General features: G+C 40.1%; 1 protein-coding gene across 3 annotated transcripts; it reads right to left on the bottom strand.

Moving 5' to 3' along the window:
- Window positions 1–1575: 1575 nt before the first annotated feature.
- On the bottom strand, window positions 1576–18254 carry tmem87b (transmembrane protein 87B). 3 transcript variants are annotated; one of them, XM_047352284.1, is made up of 19 exons: window positions 18063–18254; window positions 17261–17321; window positions 16625–16716; window positions 16394–16528; window positions 16242–16295; window positions 14543–14690; window positions 14336–14397; window positions 13799–13982; window positions 11696–11795; window positions 11513–11606; window positions 10921–10992; window positions 8770–8878; window positions 4585–4643; window positions 4388–4491; window positions 4234–4307; window positions 4060–4130; window positions 3838–3890; window positions 3701–3731; window positions 1576–3396 (listed from the first exon to the last, which is right to left on the bottom strand). In XM_047352284.1, the coding sequence occupies exons 1-19, from the start codon at window positions 18210–18212 to the stop codon at window positions 3355–3357; spliced, it is 1695 nt and encodes a 564-aa protein (XP_047208240.1). In that variant the 5' UTR covers window positions 18213–18254; the 3' UTR covers window positions 1576–3354. The 3 variants fall into 3 exon arrangements, with proteins under 3 accessions (XP_047208240.1, XP_047208241.1, XP_047208242.1); XM_047352285.1 differs by lacking the exon at window positions 10921–10992 and adding an exon at window positions 11243–11314; XM_047352286.1 differs by lacking the exon at window positions 18063–18254 and having other exon boundaries at window positions 16625–16703.
- Between the last annotated feature and the right edge of the window lie 690 nt (window positions 18255–18944).

An 18944-nucleotide genomic window follows, 5' to 3' on the forward strand; every position in this document is an offset into this window, starting at 1 on the left:
CCCTCCAGTTCAAAGAGATGTGCAAAGCTTGTAGGGATATACCGACTCATAGATGTGATTCCAGTGAAATTTGGATTTACAAAGTATTGACTCATGAGGGGCTGAATACAATGCATGCCACACTTTTCAGATTTTACATAAAAGCCATGTATAATTTTCTTTCCACTTTGCAATTATGCCCTACTTTGTACTGGCCTTTTAAATAAAATCCCAGAAAAATACATTGGAGTTTGTGGCTGTAATGCTATTTATTAACAAGAAATTATAAATATATACGGTAAAGACCTAAATACAACCAAAGCACAACGTTTATGTGATACTTGAAGCCTTTCTTCAAATTCCTCCAGTTTTTCATCCTGATCTGTGCTGAAGGTCTCTGAAAAATGCCTATGCATTTTATGTGATTTTTGTGTTACTTACAGCAAGTCTATGTTCATGTTCACATCCTAACTGCATGAACTCAGCTGGACTGTACCGACTGAAGGACTCGGGTTCTCAAGCTCAGCAAAGCTGACGTAACATAACAGCTGAACAGCAGACATAATCAGGTTTTGCATGTTACAAAAAATAAAAGCAAGTGTCAAACTGGGATCTAATGTATTTTATACTGTTTTTATAATTCTGTCCACCAACAGTGGTTGGATGAGAAAGCTCCAGGATACAAGACTTTAGATGAATTAACAGATCTCTGATTTGCATTAAAGCAGCAAAAAAGGTGTGGGACTGTAGAAATATTTTGCATATAGTTTTTGAGATCTAATCCAAACAGGGTCAAAGTTATAAGTGCAATGTACCACTGATAGGCCCACAGAATGATCCTACCAGCACCATGCTTTCCAGTTTGAAAGTCCCACCTTGACTCCTCTAGACATTCTTGTCATTGCAGCCAAACCGCTTAATTTTTCTGCAGAAGGCATTTAGCTTGTCTGGGTTGGTGGCTGCAAATTAGCTTAATGGAGTCAAGATTGGAATAAGGGCATCTGTATTTGATGGCAACCTCGATCATGGCATTATGAAGCTTTCTTCACAATGAACAATCACTTTGGTATTCTGGCATCCTTTAGATCATGGATGGCTTGATTCTTTGTGGTTCCTGGGTTGTTCTTCAACATCCTAACATATTTGTTTCTATCTGAGTGACCGTTTGGATCAGGCGGTTGAAGCGTGGTCATAATTGGGTGATCCAGCAGAAAAAATTATCTCAAACAAACCTTTAAACTGGTTTTAAAATAGAAAATGGAGGATAATCTTAAGCCTAAAATGCTTTAACAGAAGCCCAGACCTCAACTCTATTGATGGACTAATCTCAAAAGCTTGGTCCAAACCAAAAATCAGCCAATTTAACGAAGCTTTACAATTTCTGATAAGTGGTTCAAATCTGACCCAGAATTGTGAAACAAGCTTGTTGACGGCAACAAAAGATGTGTGTGATGGAAGTGCATTAAACCAAATATTAAGTGTCTGGTTAATATCTGAGCCTGTATGTATAAGAGAACATTTACAATACATTAAACCTTAAAAGCACCAACATCATGTTTTAAAAATCGGGGAAATGATCAGTCTACACAAAGGAACAAATGTTTCTCGTCATTTAATCTTCAATCAGAAATTTTCTAGAAAGCTTTATTATTTATTGAGTGCGTTGAACACAGTTTGTGAAAATAAGGAAAACCCTCGTTATAGCATGGTTCAACTGCGATACTTCAGGTCAATTTCAGCAAGGAAAAAGACACAAAAAAGACGAGTTCTCTTATCCAAACACTTCCCACTTCTTGAATTATAAAAAAAATAAACAGAACTGGGCCAAAACCCACCTGTACAAATAATCCGAGGTCGGCTGCAGGTGTCTGCAGTTTTATATAACAGAACGGCTGGCCATCATAAGCACAAATATTTCCAGGTTTCCAACCAATACAAAAACAAATGCAATGAGGACATTATCAACCATTCAAATGGTCAGCCTGTGCTTACCACATTACTCATATTAATGTGTGACAACGTCGCCAAGACAAACATAACCACCTCTGCTGTTACGTTTACTTCAGGCAACATGCAGAAGTGTGACAGTCTAGTCTGCCGACACAGAGCCGACGCCAACAAAACTTGGGCCGGTCATTTCAGAAAAATAAAACGGAATAAGACTGAAAGAATTTGGACGTTACGAAGATTTCTGTGAATGCGAAAAAAACCCCACAAAGATTACAAATAAATAAATCTGCAGGATGCCAATATTTTAGGATAGTGCAGAGTCCAAAAGACCTCGACAACTGGAAGCACATGACGTAATCACACTTTACAGTAAACATGGGTAAACACAGCCATTAAACATATAAGTACACTTGAAACAGAAATAAATAATGACATTCCTGACATACAGCAAATTGCTCCGTTTCCCATGCTCCCACCCACACCAACACAGTAGTTTGAAAACACGACAACCATCTCTAGTTCTACACTTCTGAACTAACCCAGCCACAATTAAATTTATACAAATCCTCAATTTTGCTTTTTCCTCACACACACGTTCACTCTCGGGTTGCCGGGTTGTTTTAATCTGAGACACAAAATATCCTTTCAGTCATGTTGCTCTCAGACACCCACTAAATGAGGGCTTACGAATAAAAGACAGACATGTAGGCACAGCTTTGATCCTGAAAAGTGCATAATAGCAAATGATCTATGCAAAATGATCGCGTTGCAGTTTAAAAAGTTGCCATAGCTAGGATTCTTAATCTGGTAAAAACAGGATGCTCAGGACACTCCTGATGTTTGCAAAACGAATTCCTCCGACTTATACAAACATCGGCAAGTTTATTTATAAACCAAAATCATGACTTGTTGTTAAATATTGAATTTGGTGTAATTAAAATCTTTTCGTAAATTTAACTTTCATAAATCATTTGTTAAATACTTATTGGAGAAAACAGGCTTTCAGACATTTTTAAGTGTTAAACCATTCACATACATTTAAGAGTGTGTATATGCATGAGGCCCACTCCAGTAGAATAAATGTATAGTATACAACTACAATAAATATATAACTTGATATAAAAGGAATTACTCTTTGGAAAGCTCAAAACCGATCGAGTGTCAGAAAAAAGAGAATCTTTTAGGCTGTAAAGGGACAAAAATTGTTTTTTGTAGTAAACAACAAAAGAGAGAAAATGGAAAATAGCAACACATCCACCCCATAAACTGTGTTGCCTGCACTACCCTGTGAGGTAGCAGCTACTCAAGAGGATGCCCTGGAAAAAAAACAATAACTCCACCACGTCCAGTAGATAATCCTGGTGGAAGCTCTGTCTTAGTGTCAGGAGCAGCTGCTGTTTATCCATCAGCTGGGAGCTTTCTGCATCACTCCAGCTTTGACATCTCATACTTTGTCGTCATGATTTCCTGGACAACAACACGTAAAAATAATTTTAATGATTTAGAAATCCACCAACAGCAAATGTTATTAATTGCAATTATTTAAAGCAGAGAGGAAACCATTTACAAGCATCAGGGCTACCATCCTCAGCAAATGGCTATGGAGTAACTCATACAACTGAAGTAATTAGGAGTTTTCTAACAAATACCAAAGTGAGAGGTCATACAGTATTTTCTGCAGGCTAGATGGCAATCTTAATTTTGGTAAGAGTAGCTGTATGTCTTTCATAAATCATTTTGTGGCTCCTCTTTTTGGCAAAGTTTTTCGTACCTCATCTGAATCGAGCAGAACTGGAAGGGCTCTGCAGGGACAAAATGAGAAGCACACGGTTACAATCACACATGCCTTAAATTAGAAAACAAATCTAGGAGCAATGAATAACTCGCTGCACTTCTAAGGATGCTTACACATCAGTAAGAGAGCTAGGAATGTTGTCCTCCACCCATTTCAAGTCTTCATCCTGAACAAGTAGGAAAAACAAAGATTCAGAGCAAATACTGCCACCTGCTGATTCAAGACAGACAAAGACTTATTTTCCAAATGTTGCTTTTATCAGATCAAACTGGTGTTTATGGAAAAAGCTGATTAAAGGAATTTAGACAGAATGTAGTTAAAGGTGTGTTACTCACCGCGTTTGTTTCTGAAGGCTTTGCTGTGCCATTTGTCTCACTTTTAGCTGCTCTGAACTTTATGCCATCAGCTACGATTTTAGCAGAGAAAACTATTAAAAAACTATTTACACCCCCAAATAATGAAAACATGTTTGCAGTGTTACGGATAAAGCCACCATGATAAAACCGCACCAATGTTTGAAGATGCAATGAACTCCTCAATCTCCTCATCATCAGAGTCATCCATGAGAGGTGTGAAGGCGTACCTGTTGGCACAGAAAAACTAATTAATTCAGAGCCTTTAATTAGGTGACAGTGGTCAGTTGAATCTGCTTCAACTGCTTACCTTTGGTTGTTTGCTGACGGGCGCCATAAAAACATTATGACGAGTAGAACAAAGGAGAACAAGAATCTCCAGAAAGCATCCTCTACCCACACCTCAATCCAGTCCTAAGAATAAAAATTGAAGGATTTTACCTAAAAAACAAATTGATTAGTGAAAAACACAATGGTATGATTGAAAAATGAGCAAATCATACTTACAGACTGGCAATCTGCTAAGTGTAGCTTTTTAGCAGACCAAGCCATAAAGATGATGGAGGCTGAGAGGGAAAGGTGATGGTGAGAAACTGCTGCAGCTGCAACATTTTACGCAGCTAAAAACACACGACTCAGAATCTATGGCCAAAGCGTTATGACACACAGATGGAAGGATGGATACCACAAAGGAAGCAAATAATGCAGGAAAGGAGGTAGGACACAATGCAGGCAGGAAGGTAATAAGGAAGGGCACAAGGAAGAAAATAGGGACAGAAGGAATAAAAAAAAGGAGGAAGCCAAAACAAGGAGGAACAAAGGGCACAAGAAAGAGTTAAAGGATGGATGGACACAGAAGAAAATAAGAAGGTTGTAAGGTCCACTACCGGTCCAAAGTTTTAGACGCTTTCACATTTAATGGTTTTCTTTATTTTTATGACTATTTACATTGTACATAGATTCTCATTGAAGGCATCAAAACTGTGAATGAACACATGGAATTATGTAGCAAACAAAAACTTGTAACTTTAAATATGTTTTGTATTTTAGAATCTTTCAAGTAGCGCCCTTTGCTGTAATGACTGAAATATTAACCTTTAGCCGTCTCTCAATGACCGTCTGAGAAGTTCTTTCAAGACTCTTTAGAAAACCATTTCAGGTGACCACCTCATGAAGCCCATGGAGGAAACACCAAGAGAACAAAGCTGTAATCAAAGCAAAGGGTACTCGTACTCGTAGTCTTCCGCTTATCCGGGACCGGGTCGCAGGGGCAGCAGACTCAGCAGAGACGCCCAGACGTCCCTCTCTCCAGACACCTCTTCCAGCTCCTCCAGGGGGAGCCCAAGGTGTTCCCAGGCCAGCCGAGAGACATAGTCCCTCCAGCGTGTCCTGGGCCGTCCCTTGGGCCTCCTTCCGGTAGGACATGCCTGGAACACCTCCCGAGGAAGGCGTCCAGGAGGCATCCGGTATAGATGCCCGAGCCACCTCAACTGGCTCCTCTCGATGTGGAGGAGCAGCGGCTCTACTCCGAGCCCCTCCCGGATGGCCGAGCTCCTCACCTTATCTCTAAGGGAGTGCCCGGCCACCCTACGGAGGAAGCTCATTTCAGCCGCTTGTATCCGGGATCTCGTTCTTTTGGTCATGACCCAAAGTTCATGGCCATAGGTGAGGGTAGGAACGTAGACCGACCGGTAAATTGAGAGCTTTGCTTTTCGGCTCAGCTCTCACTTCACCACAACGGACCGGCACAGTGCCCCCATTACTGTGGCAGCTGCACCGATTCGTCTGTAAATCTCCCGCTCCATTCTTCCCTCACTCGTGAACAAGACCCCGAGATACTTAAACTCCTCCACTTAAGGCAGGAACTCCCCTCCAACCTGAAGAGGACAAGCCACCCTTTTCCAGTCGAGAACCATGGCCTCGGACTTGGAGGAGCTGATCCTCATCCCAGCCGCTTCACATTCAGCTGCGAACCGCCACAGCGCATGCTGTAGGTCTTGGCTAGAGGGGGCCAGCAGGACCACGTCATCCGCAAAAAGAAGAGACGAAATCCACTGGTCCCCAAACCAGACCCCCTCCGGCCCTTGGCTGCGTCTAGAAATCCTGTCCATAAAAGTTATGAACAGGACCAGTGACAAAGGGCAGCCCTGCCGGAGTCCAACATGCACCGGGAACAGGTCTGACTTAGTGCCGGCAATGCGGACGAAACTCCTGCTCCGCTCGTACAGGGACCGGATGGCCCCTAATAAAGGGCCCCCGATTCCATACTCCTGGAGCACCCCCCACAGGGCATCACGAGGGACACAGTTGAATGCTTTCTCCAGGTCCGCAAAACACATGTGAACCGGTTGGGCAAACTCCCATGAACCCTCGAGCACCCTGTAGAGGGTATAGAGCTGGTCCAGTGTTACACGGCCAGGACGAAAACCACACTGCTCCTCCTGAAGCCGGGGTTCGACTATCGGCCGGACTCTTCTCTCCAATACCCTGGCGTAGGCCTTACCAGGGAGGCTGAGGAGTGTGATCCCCCTGTAGTTGGAACACACCCTCCGGTCACCCTTCTTATAAAGGGGGACCACCACCCTAGTCTGCCAATCCAGAGGCACTGTCCCTGACCGCCATGCAATGTTAAAGAGGCGTGTCAACCATGACAGCCCTACAACATCCAGAGACTTGAGGTACTCAGGGCGGATCTCATCCACCCCCGAAGCCTTGCCACCGCGGAGCTTTTTAACCACCTCGGTGACTTCAGCCTGGGTGATGAAAGAGTCCAACCCCGAGTCCCCAGCCTCTGTTTCCACCAGGGAATGCGTGATGGCAGGATTGAGGAGATCCTCGAAGTACTCCCACCCCCACTATAAACAGTGTTGGCGAAGCACTGCTTCCCCCTCCTGAGGCGCCGGACGGTTTGCCAGAATCGCTTCGAGGCCAACCGGTAGTCCTTCTCCATGGCCTCACCGAACTCCTCCCAGGCCCGAGTTTTTGCCTCTGCCACAGCCCGGGCTGCAGCACGCTTGGCCTCACGGTACCCGTCAGCCGCCTCAGGAGTCCCACAAGCCAACCACAGCCAATAGGACTCCTTCTTAAGCTTGACAGCGTCCCTTACTGCCGGTGTCCACCACCGGGTTCGGGGATTGCCGCCGCAACAGGCACCGCAGACCTTACGGCCGCAGCTACGGGCAGCAGCATCGACAATAGATGCGGAGAACATGGTCCACTCGGACTCTATGTCTCCAACACCCCCGGGATCTGGTCGAAGCTCTCCCGGAGGTGGGAATTGAATACATCCCTGGCTGAGGGCTCCGCCAGGCGTTCCCAGCAGACCCTCACTATGCGCTTGGGCCTGCCAAGTCTGTCCGGCTTTCTCCTCTTCCAGCGGATCCAACTCACCACCAGGTGGTGATCAGTGGACAGCTCAAAGCAAAGGGTGACTATTTTAAAAAGTCAAAAATTTAAAAATGTTTAGAGGTATTTCATACTTTTTGTTTTCTATATAATTCTGTGTGTTCATTCATGGTTTTGTTGCCTTTGGTGAGAATCTACAATGTAAATAGTCATGAAAATAAAGAGACCCATTTAGTGATAAAGGATCTGAACCTTTCACCAGTAGTGTATATGATGAACAAATGAAGGAGACGGAAGAAAGAAAGGACAGACATGAAGTATATCAGAAAGGTAGAAAAGAAATAAAGGGGAAAAAAAGAAGGGATGACGCAAGAAAGGACATAATTTAGACAATTGGAAAGGAGATAGGATTTACAAATATCTTCCATACCTTTCCATACTTATTTCTCACACTTATCCAGACCTGGAAAATACTGAAATAAAACTCCAGATTTCTCAATACTTTTCCAGACTGTGTAGTAACCCTGGAAGACTCACTTTGCTTCTTGCTCGAGTAATAGCATTACCTCTAAAGTACCAGCACCTTCTTTTCAGCCATGGCCAAAAAAACACACACTTAGAAAAGGCTCAAAGAATAAGATTTCTCAGTTTTGTTTTGTTTTGGTCTTGGGATTATAAACGGATAAGATCTGATTGAAAACAAGCACAATCGACAAGGAGCCTCCTTACAGCTCTGAGAACCCAAAGCTTAATTTACAAACATCTGGATGCCAGAACTAAAACCAATCCAAGTTGGTGCCTCTTTATGTCCTTATGGGTAAAAGACAGACCAACTAAATATAACAGTTTTGGTCATAGTCACAGAAGCATAATCTCACAGTAAATTACTGAGAAAAATCCAATCCCTTAATTTGAGTGGAAGCAAAATCCTGTAAATTAAACATTTTTTTAAAATTATGCTGTACTTTAATTTGGTTAGTTTCTGGCAACTTCTAATTAATACTTCTGACACAGAGGTCAATCTTTCTTTTAGCCACCGGTCAATAGGCTTGATGAGGCGCCATATTTATCTTGCTATGATGTAGACAGAGCAGGATGGTGAGGGAGGTTTCCCACACCAATGGTCCTGGGAACCTTGTTAGACTGCATGGCATTATGGGTCCACCAAAAAACAGAAAAAAATAGAGACATCAAAAAGATGTAGGGCACCAGCCCTCAAGGACGAAGACTGAGGCACCTGATCTAGGGGAAAGGTCATATATCCCTTGTCTTTTTTTTTTCCACATCGGGGTGAAAATAAATCTGGTTGGCACTCCAGGTTTGTTTTATCACAGATGCAGTACTTACCAATGACAGCAAATATTAGCGTGTTTGTAAAGTGCCTGTAGAGAGACAGCTTCACAGGGTTTCTCCTCAGCTTCAGAGTCTTGATGGTCTGGGCTAAGCTGACGAAGATGTGGAAGTGGCAGTCAAGGGAAATAAATAACTGGCATCACATGGAAAATAAATTAAAAATAGGTCCATTTGAACTCTTTAGATTGAATTGATTTATTTACCGTAGCTGAGACTTAACTGTTGACAGACAGTGGTTTCTGAGCTAAGACCAAGGTTCTCAAACTGTGGCACCACTGGTGGCACAGTGGTGTTGCTGAGATGTGCTGTACAAATAAACTTGTCTTGCCTTTTGCCTATTCAGAAACTTCCCGGAACTTGCCTTTGCAGTTCTTTCTGGCGCCTCCCGTGACATCTTTCTCGCTCTGTACTAGTGCTTAGGCAGGACTGCGGGAGGGTTAAAATGTTAGATCCATAACTGTTATTTCAGCATAATTCTAAAATCCTGTTTCATGACGATTTCTCTCTCATATAGACAGTTTGATGTCACTTCTGGTCCAATAAAATAAAAAGATGACTGCTCAGGGCAGCAAAAATATTTTACTTTATTTATTGATATAATTTTGGATCATAGTCACTAAAGGAAAAATCATCTTAAATCCGAATCAGCAATTCAAAGCTTAACGAAACAGGACATCAAAAAGTGACGGTGCATCCCAGAAAGCAGTGAACCAAAAACAAGTGCTGGTTACTAATTAGGCTACGTTTCATTTAGCTTAAAATATATTAAAAATAGCACACTGGTATCTTCAGTGACTAAGCTAAATACTATAAATGCTAATAAAGCATTTCTCTGCTTTTTATACTGTAGCAACATGTTCATTAAGGAAGATTGTGCAGTATTGTGTGAAGGATTTAATAAGATAACCTTGAAATCTTTTTTTTCCCCCAATGGCTGGTGAGATTTTTCCACACAAGATCCCAACTTTAGGATACCTGCTAATTTTTCCATCTTAGAAAATTGGATATTTCACCTCTTGACTCTAAATAGAGAGTAAAACTAAAGTGAATCCTTCAACCAGTTATGCGGTGCAATAGATTAGAACATTTTCTATTTTTTCCCCTTTCATTGATAACACAATTAACTAACCATGTTCTGCTGTACAACTACCAGTCCTACTTGCAAAATGTTTTTACTGCTCTGATAATTATAAACGTTTAAGAACCACTGCACTCAATCATCTTGTTTTACTTCACTTTGTTATTTCGTAGAGATCTAATAGATTACGAATACCAGATTCTTTAGAACTTTTTATTAAGAACTAGAACCGTAGAACCTTATATAAATGCAGCGCTTTAGTAGGTTGCACTTATAACTAGACTTTTCTTAACCAGTCACAATACTGGCAGTTTTTCGCATTACTTCCAGTCTTCTGTTGCAACTTTCCCATTTTTTGCTTCATGGCTATGATCACATTGTTTCTGCTTCCAAGCACGACGCTAAATGATTTAGAAAGGGTAGATTTTAGATCCTCTATCTCCATCTAGGTCCACGAGTCAAATGTTGTTGGTGGTACCACAAACCCGTTGTAAAACCCGTGTAGACCGGGCTTTTCAGGAACGCTCTTTCAGGAATGCCTTTGTTTAATGTGTTTTGCTTTGCCCTTGTAAAGAACTTTGTAATGTACATGTCTGTAAAAGCTGCCATAGAAATAAAATTTTACTTAGATTTCAGGAACTATTTTCAGCGATAAAATTGAAAGAATAATTTATTTCATTGATTATGTCCAGCTTAGGTGTAGTAAGTTTTTTTCCAAATATGTAAACCTGTAAATTAAAACCGCAACACCATCCCTACAATAGACAACAGGAGGACTCAGTGTAAAACAAGACAATAAGAGCTTCAACAGTTCATTATGACAAGCAGATGCATTGTTTGTTCAACACTACACAGACTATAAATACAGGAAAATGTCATAGCACAGGAAAGGATCAGAGGGACACAGTGGAATCATTTACAGATTAATGATTAATGTGGATTATTTCTTCTAAAGATGCAGAACAACCACTGAATTGAACTTAAATTACTTCACAATATGCTTATGTAAGGTTTGAGGAGCAGAAGGGAACCACACAGGGAAAGGTTGCAGGCCCACAAAAGGATATCCACCAGCATAAAGAAGAATCAAGCAGAGCCAGGGGAATGTTGGCCAACAGGGCCAAGTCAGAGTCTTTTGTCTGGAGGGGATCAGAGTGCAAAGGACACAAAAAATGAAGAGAAAGATTACGGGGAAAAAAAACTCAGATTGGATGGGAGATAAGAAAGGCCCTATAACAACCGAAACATGACTATTTACCCAAGTGAAAATAAAGAAACAAACCAAACCCCAAAAGAAGGAGCATCCAAAATCCACTGACTTAGTACATGACCTCTTCATGTTTCATTAACTGCTGATTATTGTAACTGATGAGTTTACTGGAAGGATATGAACCAGATGGCGCAGGAATCAAACACAGCCAGAACAATTGCTGTAATGAGAGCAGGGCCATTGTCTCGACCCTTCAGTATGAATCCCAAAACATATAGAGAAAAACAGGTTACATTTAAGTCTGAACACCATTAAATAAAAATAAATCTAATTTTGGTTTAAGTTTGATTTCAGTCTATTTTGTAATGCAAAACCAGGACTTTTTTTCTCCAGTTTTTCTCTATTAAATTCAATGTTTCTTTGTTTAGGTTAGCTTCATAAAAACTCACCCCTGTAATTCTCAAGACACCTTCAATGCTTGCAAATGCAAAGTAGAGGACGCCGAGCCCCACGACTCTGTGCATCACAGTTCCAAGCCGAGGCCTGAACAAAAAGACAACAAAAACATAAAGATTAATGCTTAATTTCTCAAAAACAAAAACTACATGATTATATTATATAAAATGACATACTTTATAATGCCATAGCCCAGGCTGACGATGATGACGAGCAGCCGTGCCAAAGTCCTCTTGAGGGCACAGACCAGCTCAGCAAAGATCAACAAGCCTGGAGCTACAGTTATGGAAGAAAGGAACATGTGTATTCACAGCAGTCGTGCATCACATACCAGATCCCCATTGTTTTTGGTAGGAACTATATTTTTACAGTTATTTACTTGTATTATTTACTTATTTATAAAACAGCTGCTTGGGTACACGCGTACAAGCGGTCAAACATACAAAGCAATCAAGGAGCTTGGAGGAGGAGGAGTTGTGGCATAATTTCATAAATAAAGGGGAAAAACTGTGCTTGACCCACAGAGTCATATTTGCTACTATCGTGTGTTACACAGCAGTTCCACTAGCTCCATCTTTATATCTGCAGGGGTTCTCAATATTAATAGCAAATGGATTACAGAAGTTTTTTATGTGCTTGAAAAATAGGGAAGCTCATTGCAAACATATTGCGCAGCATTGGTGACTTAGTTTGTCATTTCCTGTTTCCTTGCTGCATCCGATTCTCCCACATGCACAGCTGGTGAGCACCCCTGTGTTGAGCACCGAGTTGTTGTGCCTCTTGGTTCTGGATGGACGAAACATTATGCAGTGGTCACCCTAATCCCCAGGCGTAAAATAGCAAACTACTGGGTTGGCATCAAATATGCTGTTTTTGAGGGAAAACCAAGAAACGAAGTGAAGTCAATTCCATGCAACAAAGATAAGAGACAATATTTAGGTTTATAAATAAATATTATCTTAGTGATTCACCGGACTTCTTTCAGCATTATTTAGGTTATGTAAATGTTTGAGTTTCTGAAGAAAACTACAGACACTGCTATTTTCACCTGACGTTTTGCAAACATAACACATTTTTTTATTTGTTTTGGTTTTGAATGGCATACGTCTTAACAGCCATGAATCAAAACCCTCCTTGTTTTACCGGATCTCAATGCTGCATTCAAAACGGTTCATAACATCCTGGTCGATAAATTGGAAAAATGGTTCCTACTTTGGTGCTTATATAATTTGGTAATTATAAATCTGAACAATTGAAAGTGGGGTTCCTCTATGCTCCAATCTCGGGTCACTTTTATTCAGCGTCTACATAATTCGCTTAACTCAGATAATGGAGTATCTCTTACATTATGTATACATGCTGATGACATTTGACCTCACATTTCTGTGTCACCACTTGACCAAAATCCACTACAATCACTAAGTCAGTGTGTCCAAAATATCCATCAGTGGATGACCAGAGGTTCCTCCAGCGTTATGCAGAAAAACGAGAAGTCATTTTTTTGGGTGGCAGAAATGCAAGGATATAGACCTGAACTTTGACAACCACATAAAGTCTATAACTAAATTAGCCAACTACCACCTTCAATTGTTTGCCAGAATAAAACAGGACACACACAAACAAGCTGCAGGAGCATGCATGCTTTTATTTTTATTAGGGTTAGATTATTGTAATGGGGTCTTTACTGGTCTTGCTTAAAACAAAATCCCCATTTGCTCAATCACTGCACTGGCTCCCTGTTTGTAAAAGGAAACAACTGAAAATCCTCTTGAAGGTCTACAAGCCTACATTTCAGAGGTGCTTCTCAGGTATGAAACGTGCATAGCCCTCCGTCAAATAAGACCTGCTTACTCAGTGTTCCCAGTCCCAGTGAGGCAGCCTTTAGTTACCATGCGTCTCTGCTCAGGAATCAACTCCTGGAAATGTGCAGAAACAATCCTCCTAAACCAAACTACAACTTCTTTAAATCAGGGCTAAAACATTACTGCAACTTACCTATAAAGATCAAATAATGCCCTAACATTTGTTTCTTTTTATATGATGCTTAATGTTTCTAAATGTGCATTTCATTTTTTATATTTTTAATGTGCCATTCATTATTCTGTGAAGCACTTTTAATGAACCTGTGTATAAATGGTATACAAATAAACTTGTCTTGCCCAATGTATTTAGTTGTTTGGAAATAAAATTTATCATTAGGATTTTGAGCCATAATAAACAGTGTATTACTGTAAATAAGAGATGGCACATTGTTTGTTTGTCCATCTAAAGATACTCACAAGCAGAGCCGACAGCATTGGTGTTTTCATATTCAGCGCAGAAGACAGCCTTCTCCACCATGCCGAGGAAAATGACTCCTGCTATCCAGAACTGGATCCTCAGCAAATCTTTCCAGTAGCAGGCTGCCCATATGAACCACAGCAAGGCGTACAGGATGTACACGATGCACATTACCATGTAAAACTACAAACAAACAGCAAGGTATTAGTCAATAATCACACGTCACACATGGAAGCAGTTGTTCTTCATTTACTGTGAAGTAATGTCCTGAGAAGGGGCTTATCTACAGGTATCTTGCATTTTTTCCACTTCAGAGTACAGAGCGAGGTTTAGATCTGTAAGCTGTGGCTCACTTTAACATACCCAAACTTATATACATCTAATTTTCAATTGACAAATTCACATTTATTTAAAAGAGACAGAATTAACCTTTGCAGTGCTGTAACATATGTAATTAAAAATAACCTTAAAATGAACATAGAAATTCGTGGCTCTGGCACAAGTCACAGAACTGAATCCTAAAGATTTCTACTTACAATCATGAGCGGCCATTCTGTGATAGAAATGTAGCCGTGGCTGCCTCTCATCACCACATTAACTGGAAAAAAACAAAATCACAGAAACTCTGTAATGTCAAATAACACCTTTAAATCTGAGACTGAGGAACATATCACCAATCTCTTCTATTGTCCTCTATGCCAGTTGATTTCTAAATCAGCTTTTTTTTTGGTGAACTATCTCACCTGTTAAATTCCAGTTGGCCTCCTTTGTATTGGAAATAACCTTAACAACTAGCAGATAAGGCCCATCCCTCCATGTGGTGGCTATAACGTTCTCTCTGGTGCTGTTGGTGTTGTACTCAGCTGAAATCCATTCAGGATCACTTTTTTCCTGAAAATTTTAACAAGAATCCAAAAGAGATACATTTTTGCAAAGGTTTAACAGCGAGAAAAAAAAATAAATCCATACTTGACATAAAGGGGACATATCATGCAAAATCCACTTGTTTAGCCCTTAAATAAATTTTGTTGCGTACTTGGAATCTGTAATAGTGCAGAAAAGTTGAATTTAGTCTATCCAGGTGCTGCGGATATATCTTTGTAATCTGTCTGGGTCATATTTTTCAGTCCATTCAGTTTTCTCTTTCATCTGTTACATTTTCCAACAGTTACGTTACAGTATTTGATGTGGAACAGCTAAATAAGGTCATGGACTTCCAGCTGATCAATTTCGCGTATCCGCCATAATTATTTCTCGCTGTCATTTTGTAGTCCAAGCTCAAGTATGTCTACACTGCAAGAGGATAAGTTCAGGACAGTTGTTGAGTTTATTAACCCACACAACTCATTACACCGTCCTACAGCATCAGAACATCTTCAAAGTACCTGGTTACATTTTATTTTAAGGGAAATCTTCCCACATCAGTGGGGAAATACCTATTTTCCCCACTTCAAGGATGAGTGCCTTCAGCAACCTCCGCCTGTATCAGGAAGGAATCATCTGATTAAGGGTTCAGTTCCGTCTGTCTATGGAAACGATGGACGCAGCAAAGCGGTCAGCTGCAAATAAAGCTAAAATGATGACAAACTTTATTTTAGACATTATTTTATTGTGTACTGATATGATGTCCTAGTCATTGTTTTGATAGCAGTAGCATTGTGCCTTCTGCTTATGTTAGCGCGGTGTGCTGCTTTTAGCTCCTTGAGGACATAACCATACTGCGTGTTTCAAATAGTATTATTCATCAACAATTTTACATTGTTTTTGCGGTTTTTGTCTTGTTTCTGTGGAGCTGGATAATTGTATCTCTCTTATCAAACTACAAAAATGGGCGAATGGGTTAAAATGGAGCGCTCCTTGACCTGGAGGGGGGGTGGGGTGTGAAGTGCCTCAGTAGCTCTTAAAGCGACCACACCAAAACAAGTCGCTCTCAGACGCACCGCAGAACAGGGTTAAAAGAGGAGCCTGCGGAGCTACAATAACAAGGAATTTAGACCAAAGCATTGCAGTTCCACTTTATATAGTCCACAACTTCATAATTTAAATGTGACAATGAAAGATTTAAAAGCATGATATCTTCCCTTTAAAGATGATTTGAAATACAGAGTATTATCTACAGGGTTCCTGCACAGTTTTCAGTCTGACTATTGATACAAAAGTCCACTTTGACATTTACCACAGACGTTTTTACAGATGTAAGGTTTTAAATGCAAAACATGCAAAACCCATGGATGGATGGACATACAGATGAAAATATGGATAGATGATTTAGACAGTGCGACAGACACTGAAAAACTCTGTTTCCATACTTTACTTTCTTTTTTCATACTGATTCAGACTTTGAAATTTTTTTTTTAATGAAATAGACGTTTCCCCGACTGCAGGAACACTGAATGGAAACATTTAGTTTTTCTGCACTTTTATAAAGTAATGTGTTCTTACTAGAACTTCACTCTCTGCAGGTAAAATGACTGGCCGTGGCTTTGCCTTGGCTTTCTAGGAAACAAAGAAAAGATGGCAAATAATGAGAAATGTCAAGTTATTAAATATGTAGATACTGTATCTATGCTGAAGAACCAACACAGCAAACCTACGCTGAGCCCAGGAAAGGAGAGCAGGTCGCTTTTACAGGTAATTGGACTGTGTTTGTGTTGTATGTACTCGCCCGGAGCATTGGGTTTTGGGTCCAGGCTCTCCCCTCGGCTCAGCTGCGTCATTTTGTATATCTCCTACAGAATATGAGAATCACAACTGAACATTTAGCCGTAAAGTGCTAAAGAAAAACTGAACTGGTGAACCAGATAGCATGAACCAATTTTACTTACTTCAATATTATTATATTCATTGTAACAGGGATGATATTTTAAAACCCAGTGGATCGTGAATTCCACCTTCTTGGGACATCTAAAAGACACAACTGAGAGATAAAGATACTTTTTAATCAACGACACAAAAATTGCAACATTTTAGGTTAAGACTTGACTCAGCTTTCTGAGCAGAGGCTATTACACCTTCCCTGCTGCTCAACTAAAAGAGAAATTCAGCTGTTTAGAGATTTTTCAGACCATCATGGTGTGGAAATTAAAGGAGCGTCACCTATCACTCTTATAAAGGCAATGTTGCTTTAAACTACAGCAGGCAAGTTGCAAGTAGTTCTTTAAGTAACTGACTGAAAGCTCTTCCTGAGCAGATAGCTCAGCTAATTACCCGGACAATATCTGCTTGCTATACTTGTGTTACTCTAGAAAGAAAACAACATAAGGGTATAATATCCTGCACAATAAAGTCTTGACTACATACTAAAATCAGCTAGCATCATATTTATGCATTAAATAATAAATAAATATAACAGATTAGATTACTATAACTTTTTACCCAAGCTTAGCATACCCTGAGAATCTCAGAACAGCCCATATTTGTTTTTGGTTTAGTTCAAAAATAAAATAACCATCATGTCTTACCTTTAAGTACAACATCTGTGTCTTTAAACATGGCTTTCTGTAATATGAGCGGTTGTGAGCCCTGTGGAACAGTAAATAAAGCTTTTGAGCAAAAATCCAGTGAGGGGAATAAGACAGCGGTTAAGTGAGTCCTGAAGCTGAAGGTCTACTACATTAAAACCAAAGTTGGGTTCTGTCTGTGCTGCAGTGAAGTAAAAAAGATGTTGTCCATATGGTTCACCTAGTAATGGAGCTCAAGTAATACTGCAACTAAAGTAGAGGAAACTGGATCTTCTCAGATCTCTACTTGAATTATTGATCAAGATGTTCCGATTCTCCAAGGGCAGACTCTAAGAATTGTACAATCATGGTAATAAACAAGAAAAGGACTCAGCTTTGAATGTTAACAGGTCACACTTTCAGAGGTAAAAAATCTTAATGTTATAATGTTATGTGGCAGGTTGGTCCAAAATAACCCAGACAAATACAGATACGTGAACATAGGCACATGAATAACATTAAGGTTTATTGCAAAAGACGGTTAAACAAGTTCAGTTATGTTGAGCTGGAGTTAGCTGGTGCTAGTTAGCCCACAGCTAACCATTGAATGTTTCCTAGCATTACGCTTAAAGCCTACCTAACTTTTATTAGTATAGCAAAAAAGAACGTTTAAAATAATATAAGGTTAAAACGAAACTCCAAATAAATGCCACTTATCACAATCACACACTAAGCTCCTTACAAGTTAAAATGTAAAGAATGATGTAGCTAACGTTAGCTTGGGGTTATGCAGTTATCTACAGTGTTTCCAGGTCTCACTCACATTAACAACCACAAATTCCTTTAGCCCTGCTTCTGGTGCGGCGACTGTTTCATTTACGCTACTGAATAAAACTGTAAAAAACACCATCCACTGAGAGAAAACTCCAATGCTCGGACAGCTCCACGTCCTCATCCTGACAGCAGCTGCCATGTTTGCTCCTGCAGTTTCCAACACTGCCCTATAAGGGGCGCCATGAACGCAGCAACCGGAGCAGGAGAGGTGGCCTGAAATCAGCAGCAAATCTCAAGGCTGTTTATTACTAGAGACAAAAAAATCACAAAGTATTATACGGAACATAAATACTTTCCTTAGACTCACTGCTATGTTATTTTGAAGTATGAAGTTAAAAAATCACCTCATTAAGATGGCTATTTGTCACAAGTGTCTTCAGTGTTGTAATAAATTTCAATAGCATGTTTACGTTTGTTCAGAAGTGCTTTTTATTACTGGTATTATTAGTTCAATTCATGTAATAAATGCACAGAAATTCAATTTCTTTAAACAAGTCCTATTCTTTTAAAATGTTTTTCACATTGTGATCTTTTTGCTTTTTAAAGCATCACTTCAGTGACTGTCCATAACACGTAGTCCTTTATGTCTCTGGCTATTTATTCATTTACTTGTTCATTCAGCATTTAATAAATAAGTTGGGAATTCAATGTTTGCCATGTCCTACAAATAAGCACATAGTTATCAAAGGAACTTAACATGTGATAAATAACCATACATTTTCTGAGAGAACTCACGAGCAATAATGTTGGTATTTACTAGTTTTGTTTCCAAATGTTTTCAGCATCCCCCTAAAAGCATAATATTGCTGTATGTTTGGATAACAAGAACTTATTTGGGGATAAACGTAATTTGACTCATCCTCTGTAAAGA

This window comes from Girardinichthys multiradiatus, chromosome 22 (assembly GCF_021462225.1).
Source record: "Girardinichthys multiradiatus isolate DD_20200921_A chromosome 22, DD_fGirMul_XY1, whole genome shotgun sequence".
NCBI lineage: Eukaryota > Metazoa > Chordata > Actinopteri > Cyprinodontiformes > Goodeidae > Girardinichthys > Girardinichthys multiradiatus.

Coding starts and splice junctions, on each gene's coding strand:
- tmem87b (XM_047352284.1), bottom strand. CDS start 18,212: ATGGCAGCTGCTGTCAGGATGAGGACGTGGAGCTGTCCGAGCATTGGA. Junction 16,717..17,260: donor CACAGATGTTGTACTTAAAG/GTAAGACATGAT, acceptor TTTATCTCTCAG/TTGTGTCTTTTAGATGTCCC. Junction 4,644..8,769: donor GCTAATATTTGCTGTCATTG/GTAAGTACTGCA, acceptor TTTCCCTCTCAG/CCTCCATCATCTTTATGGCT.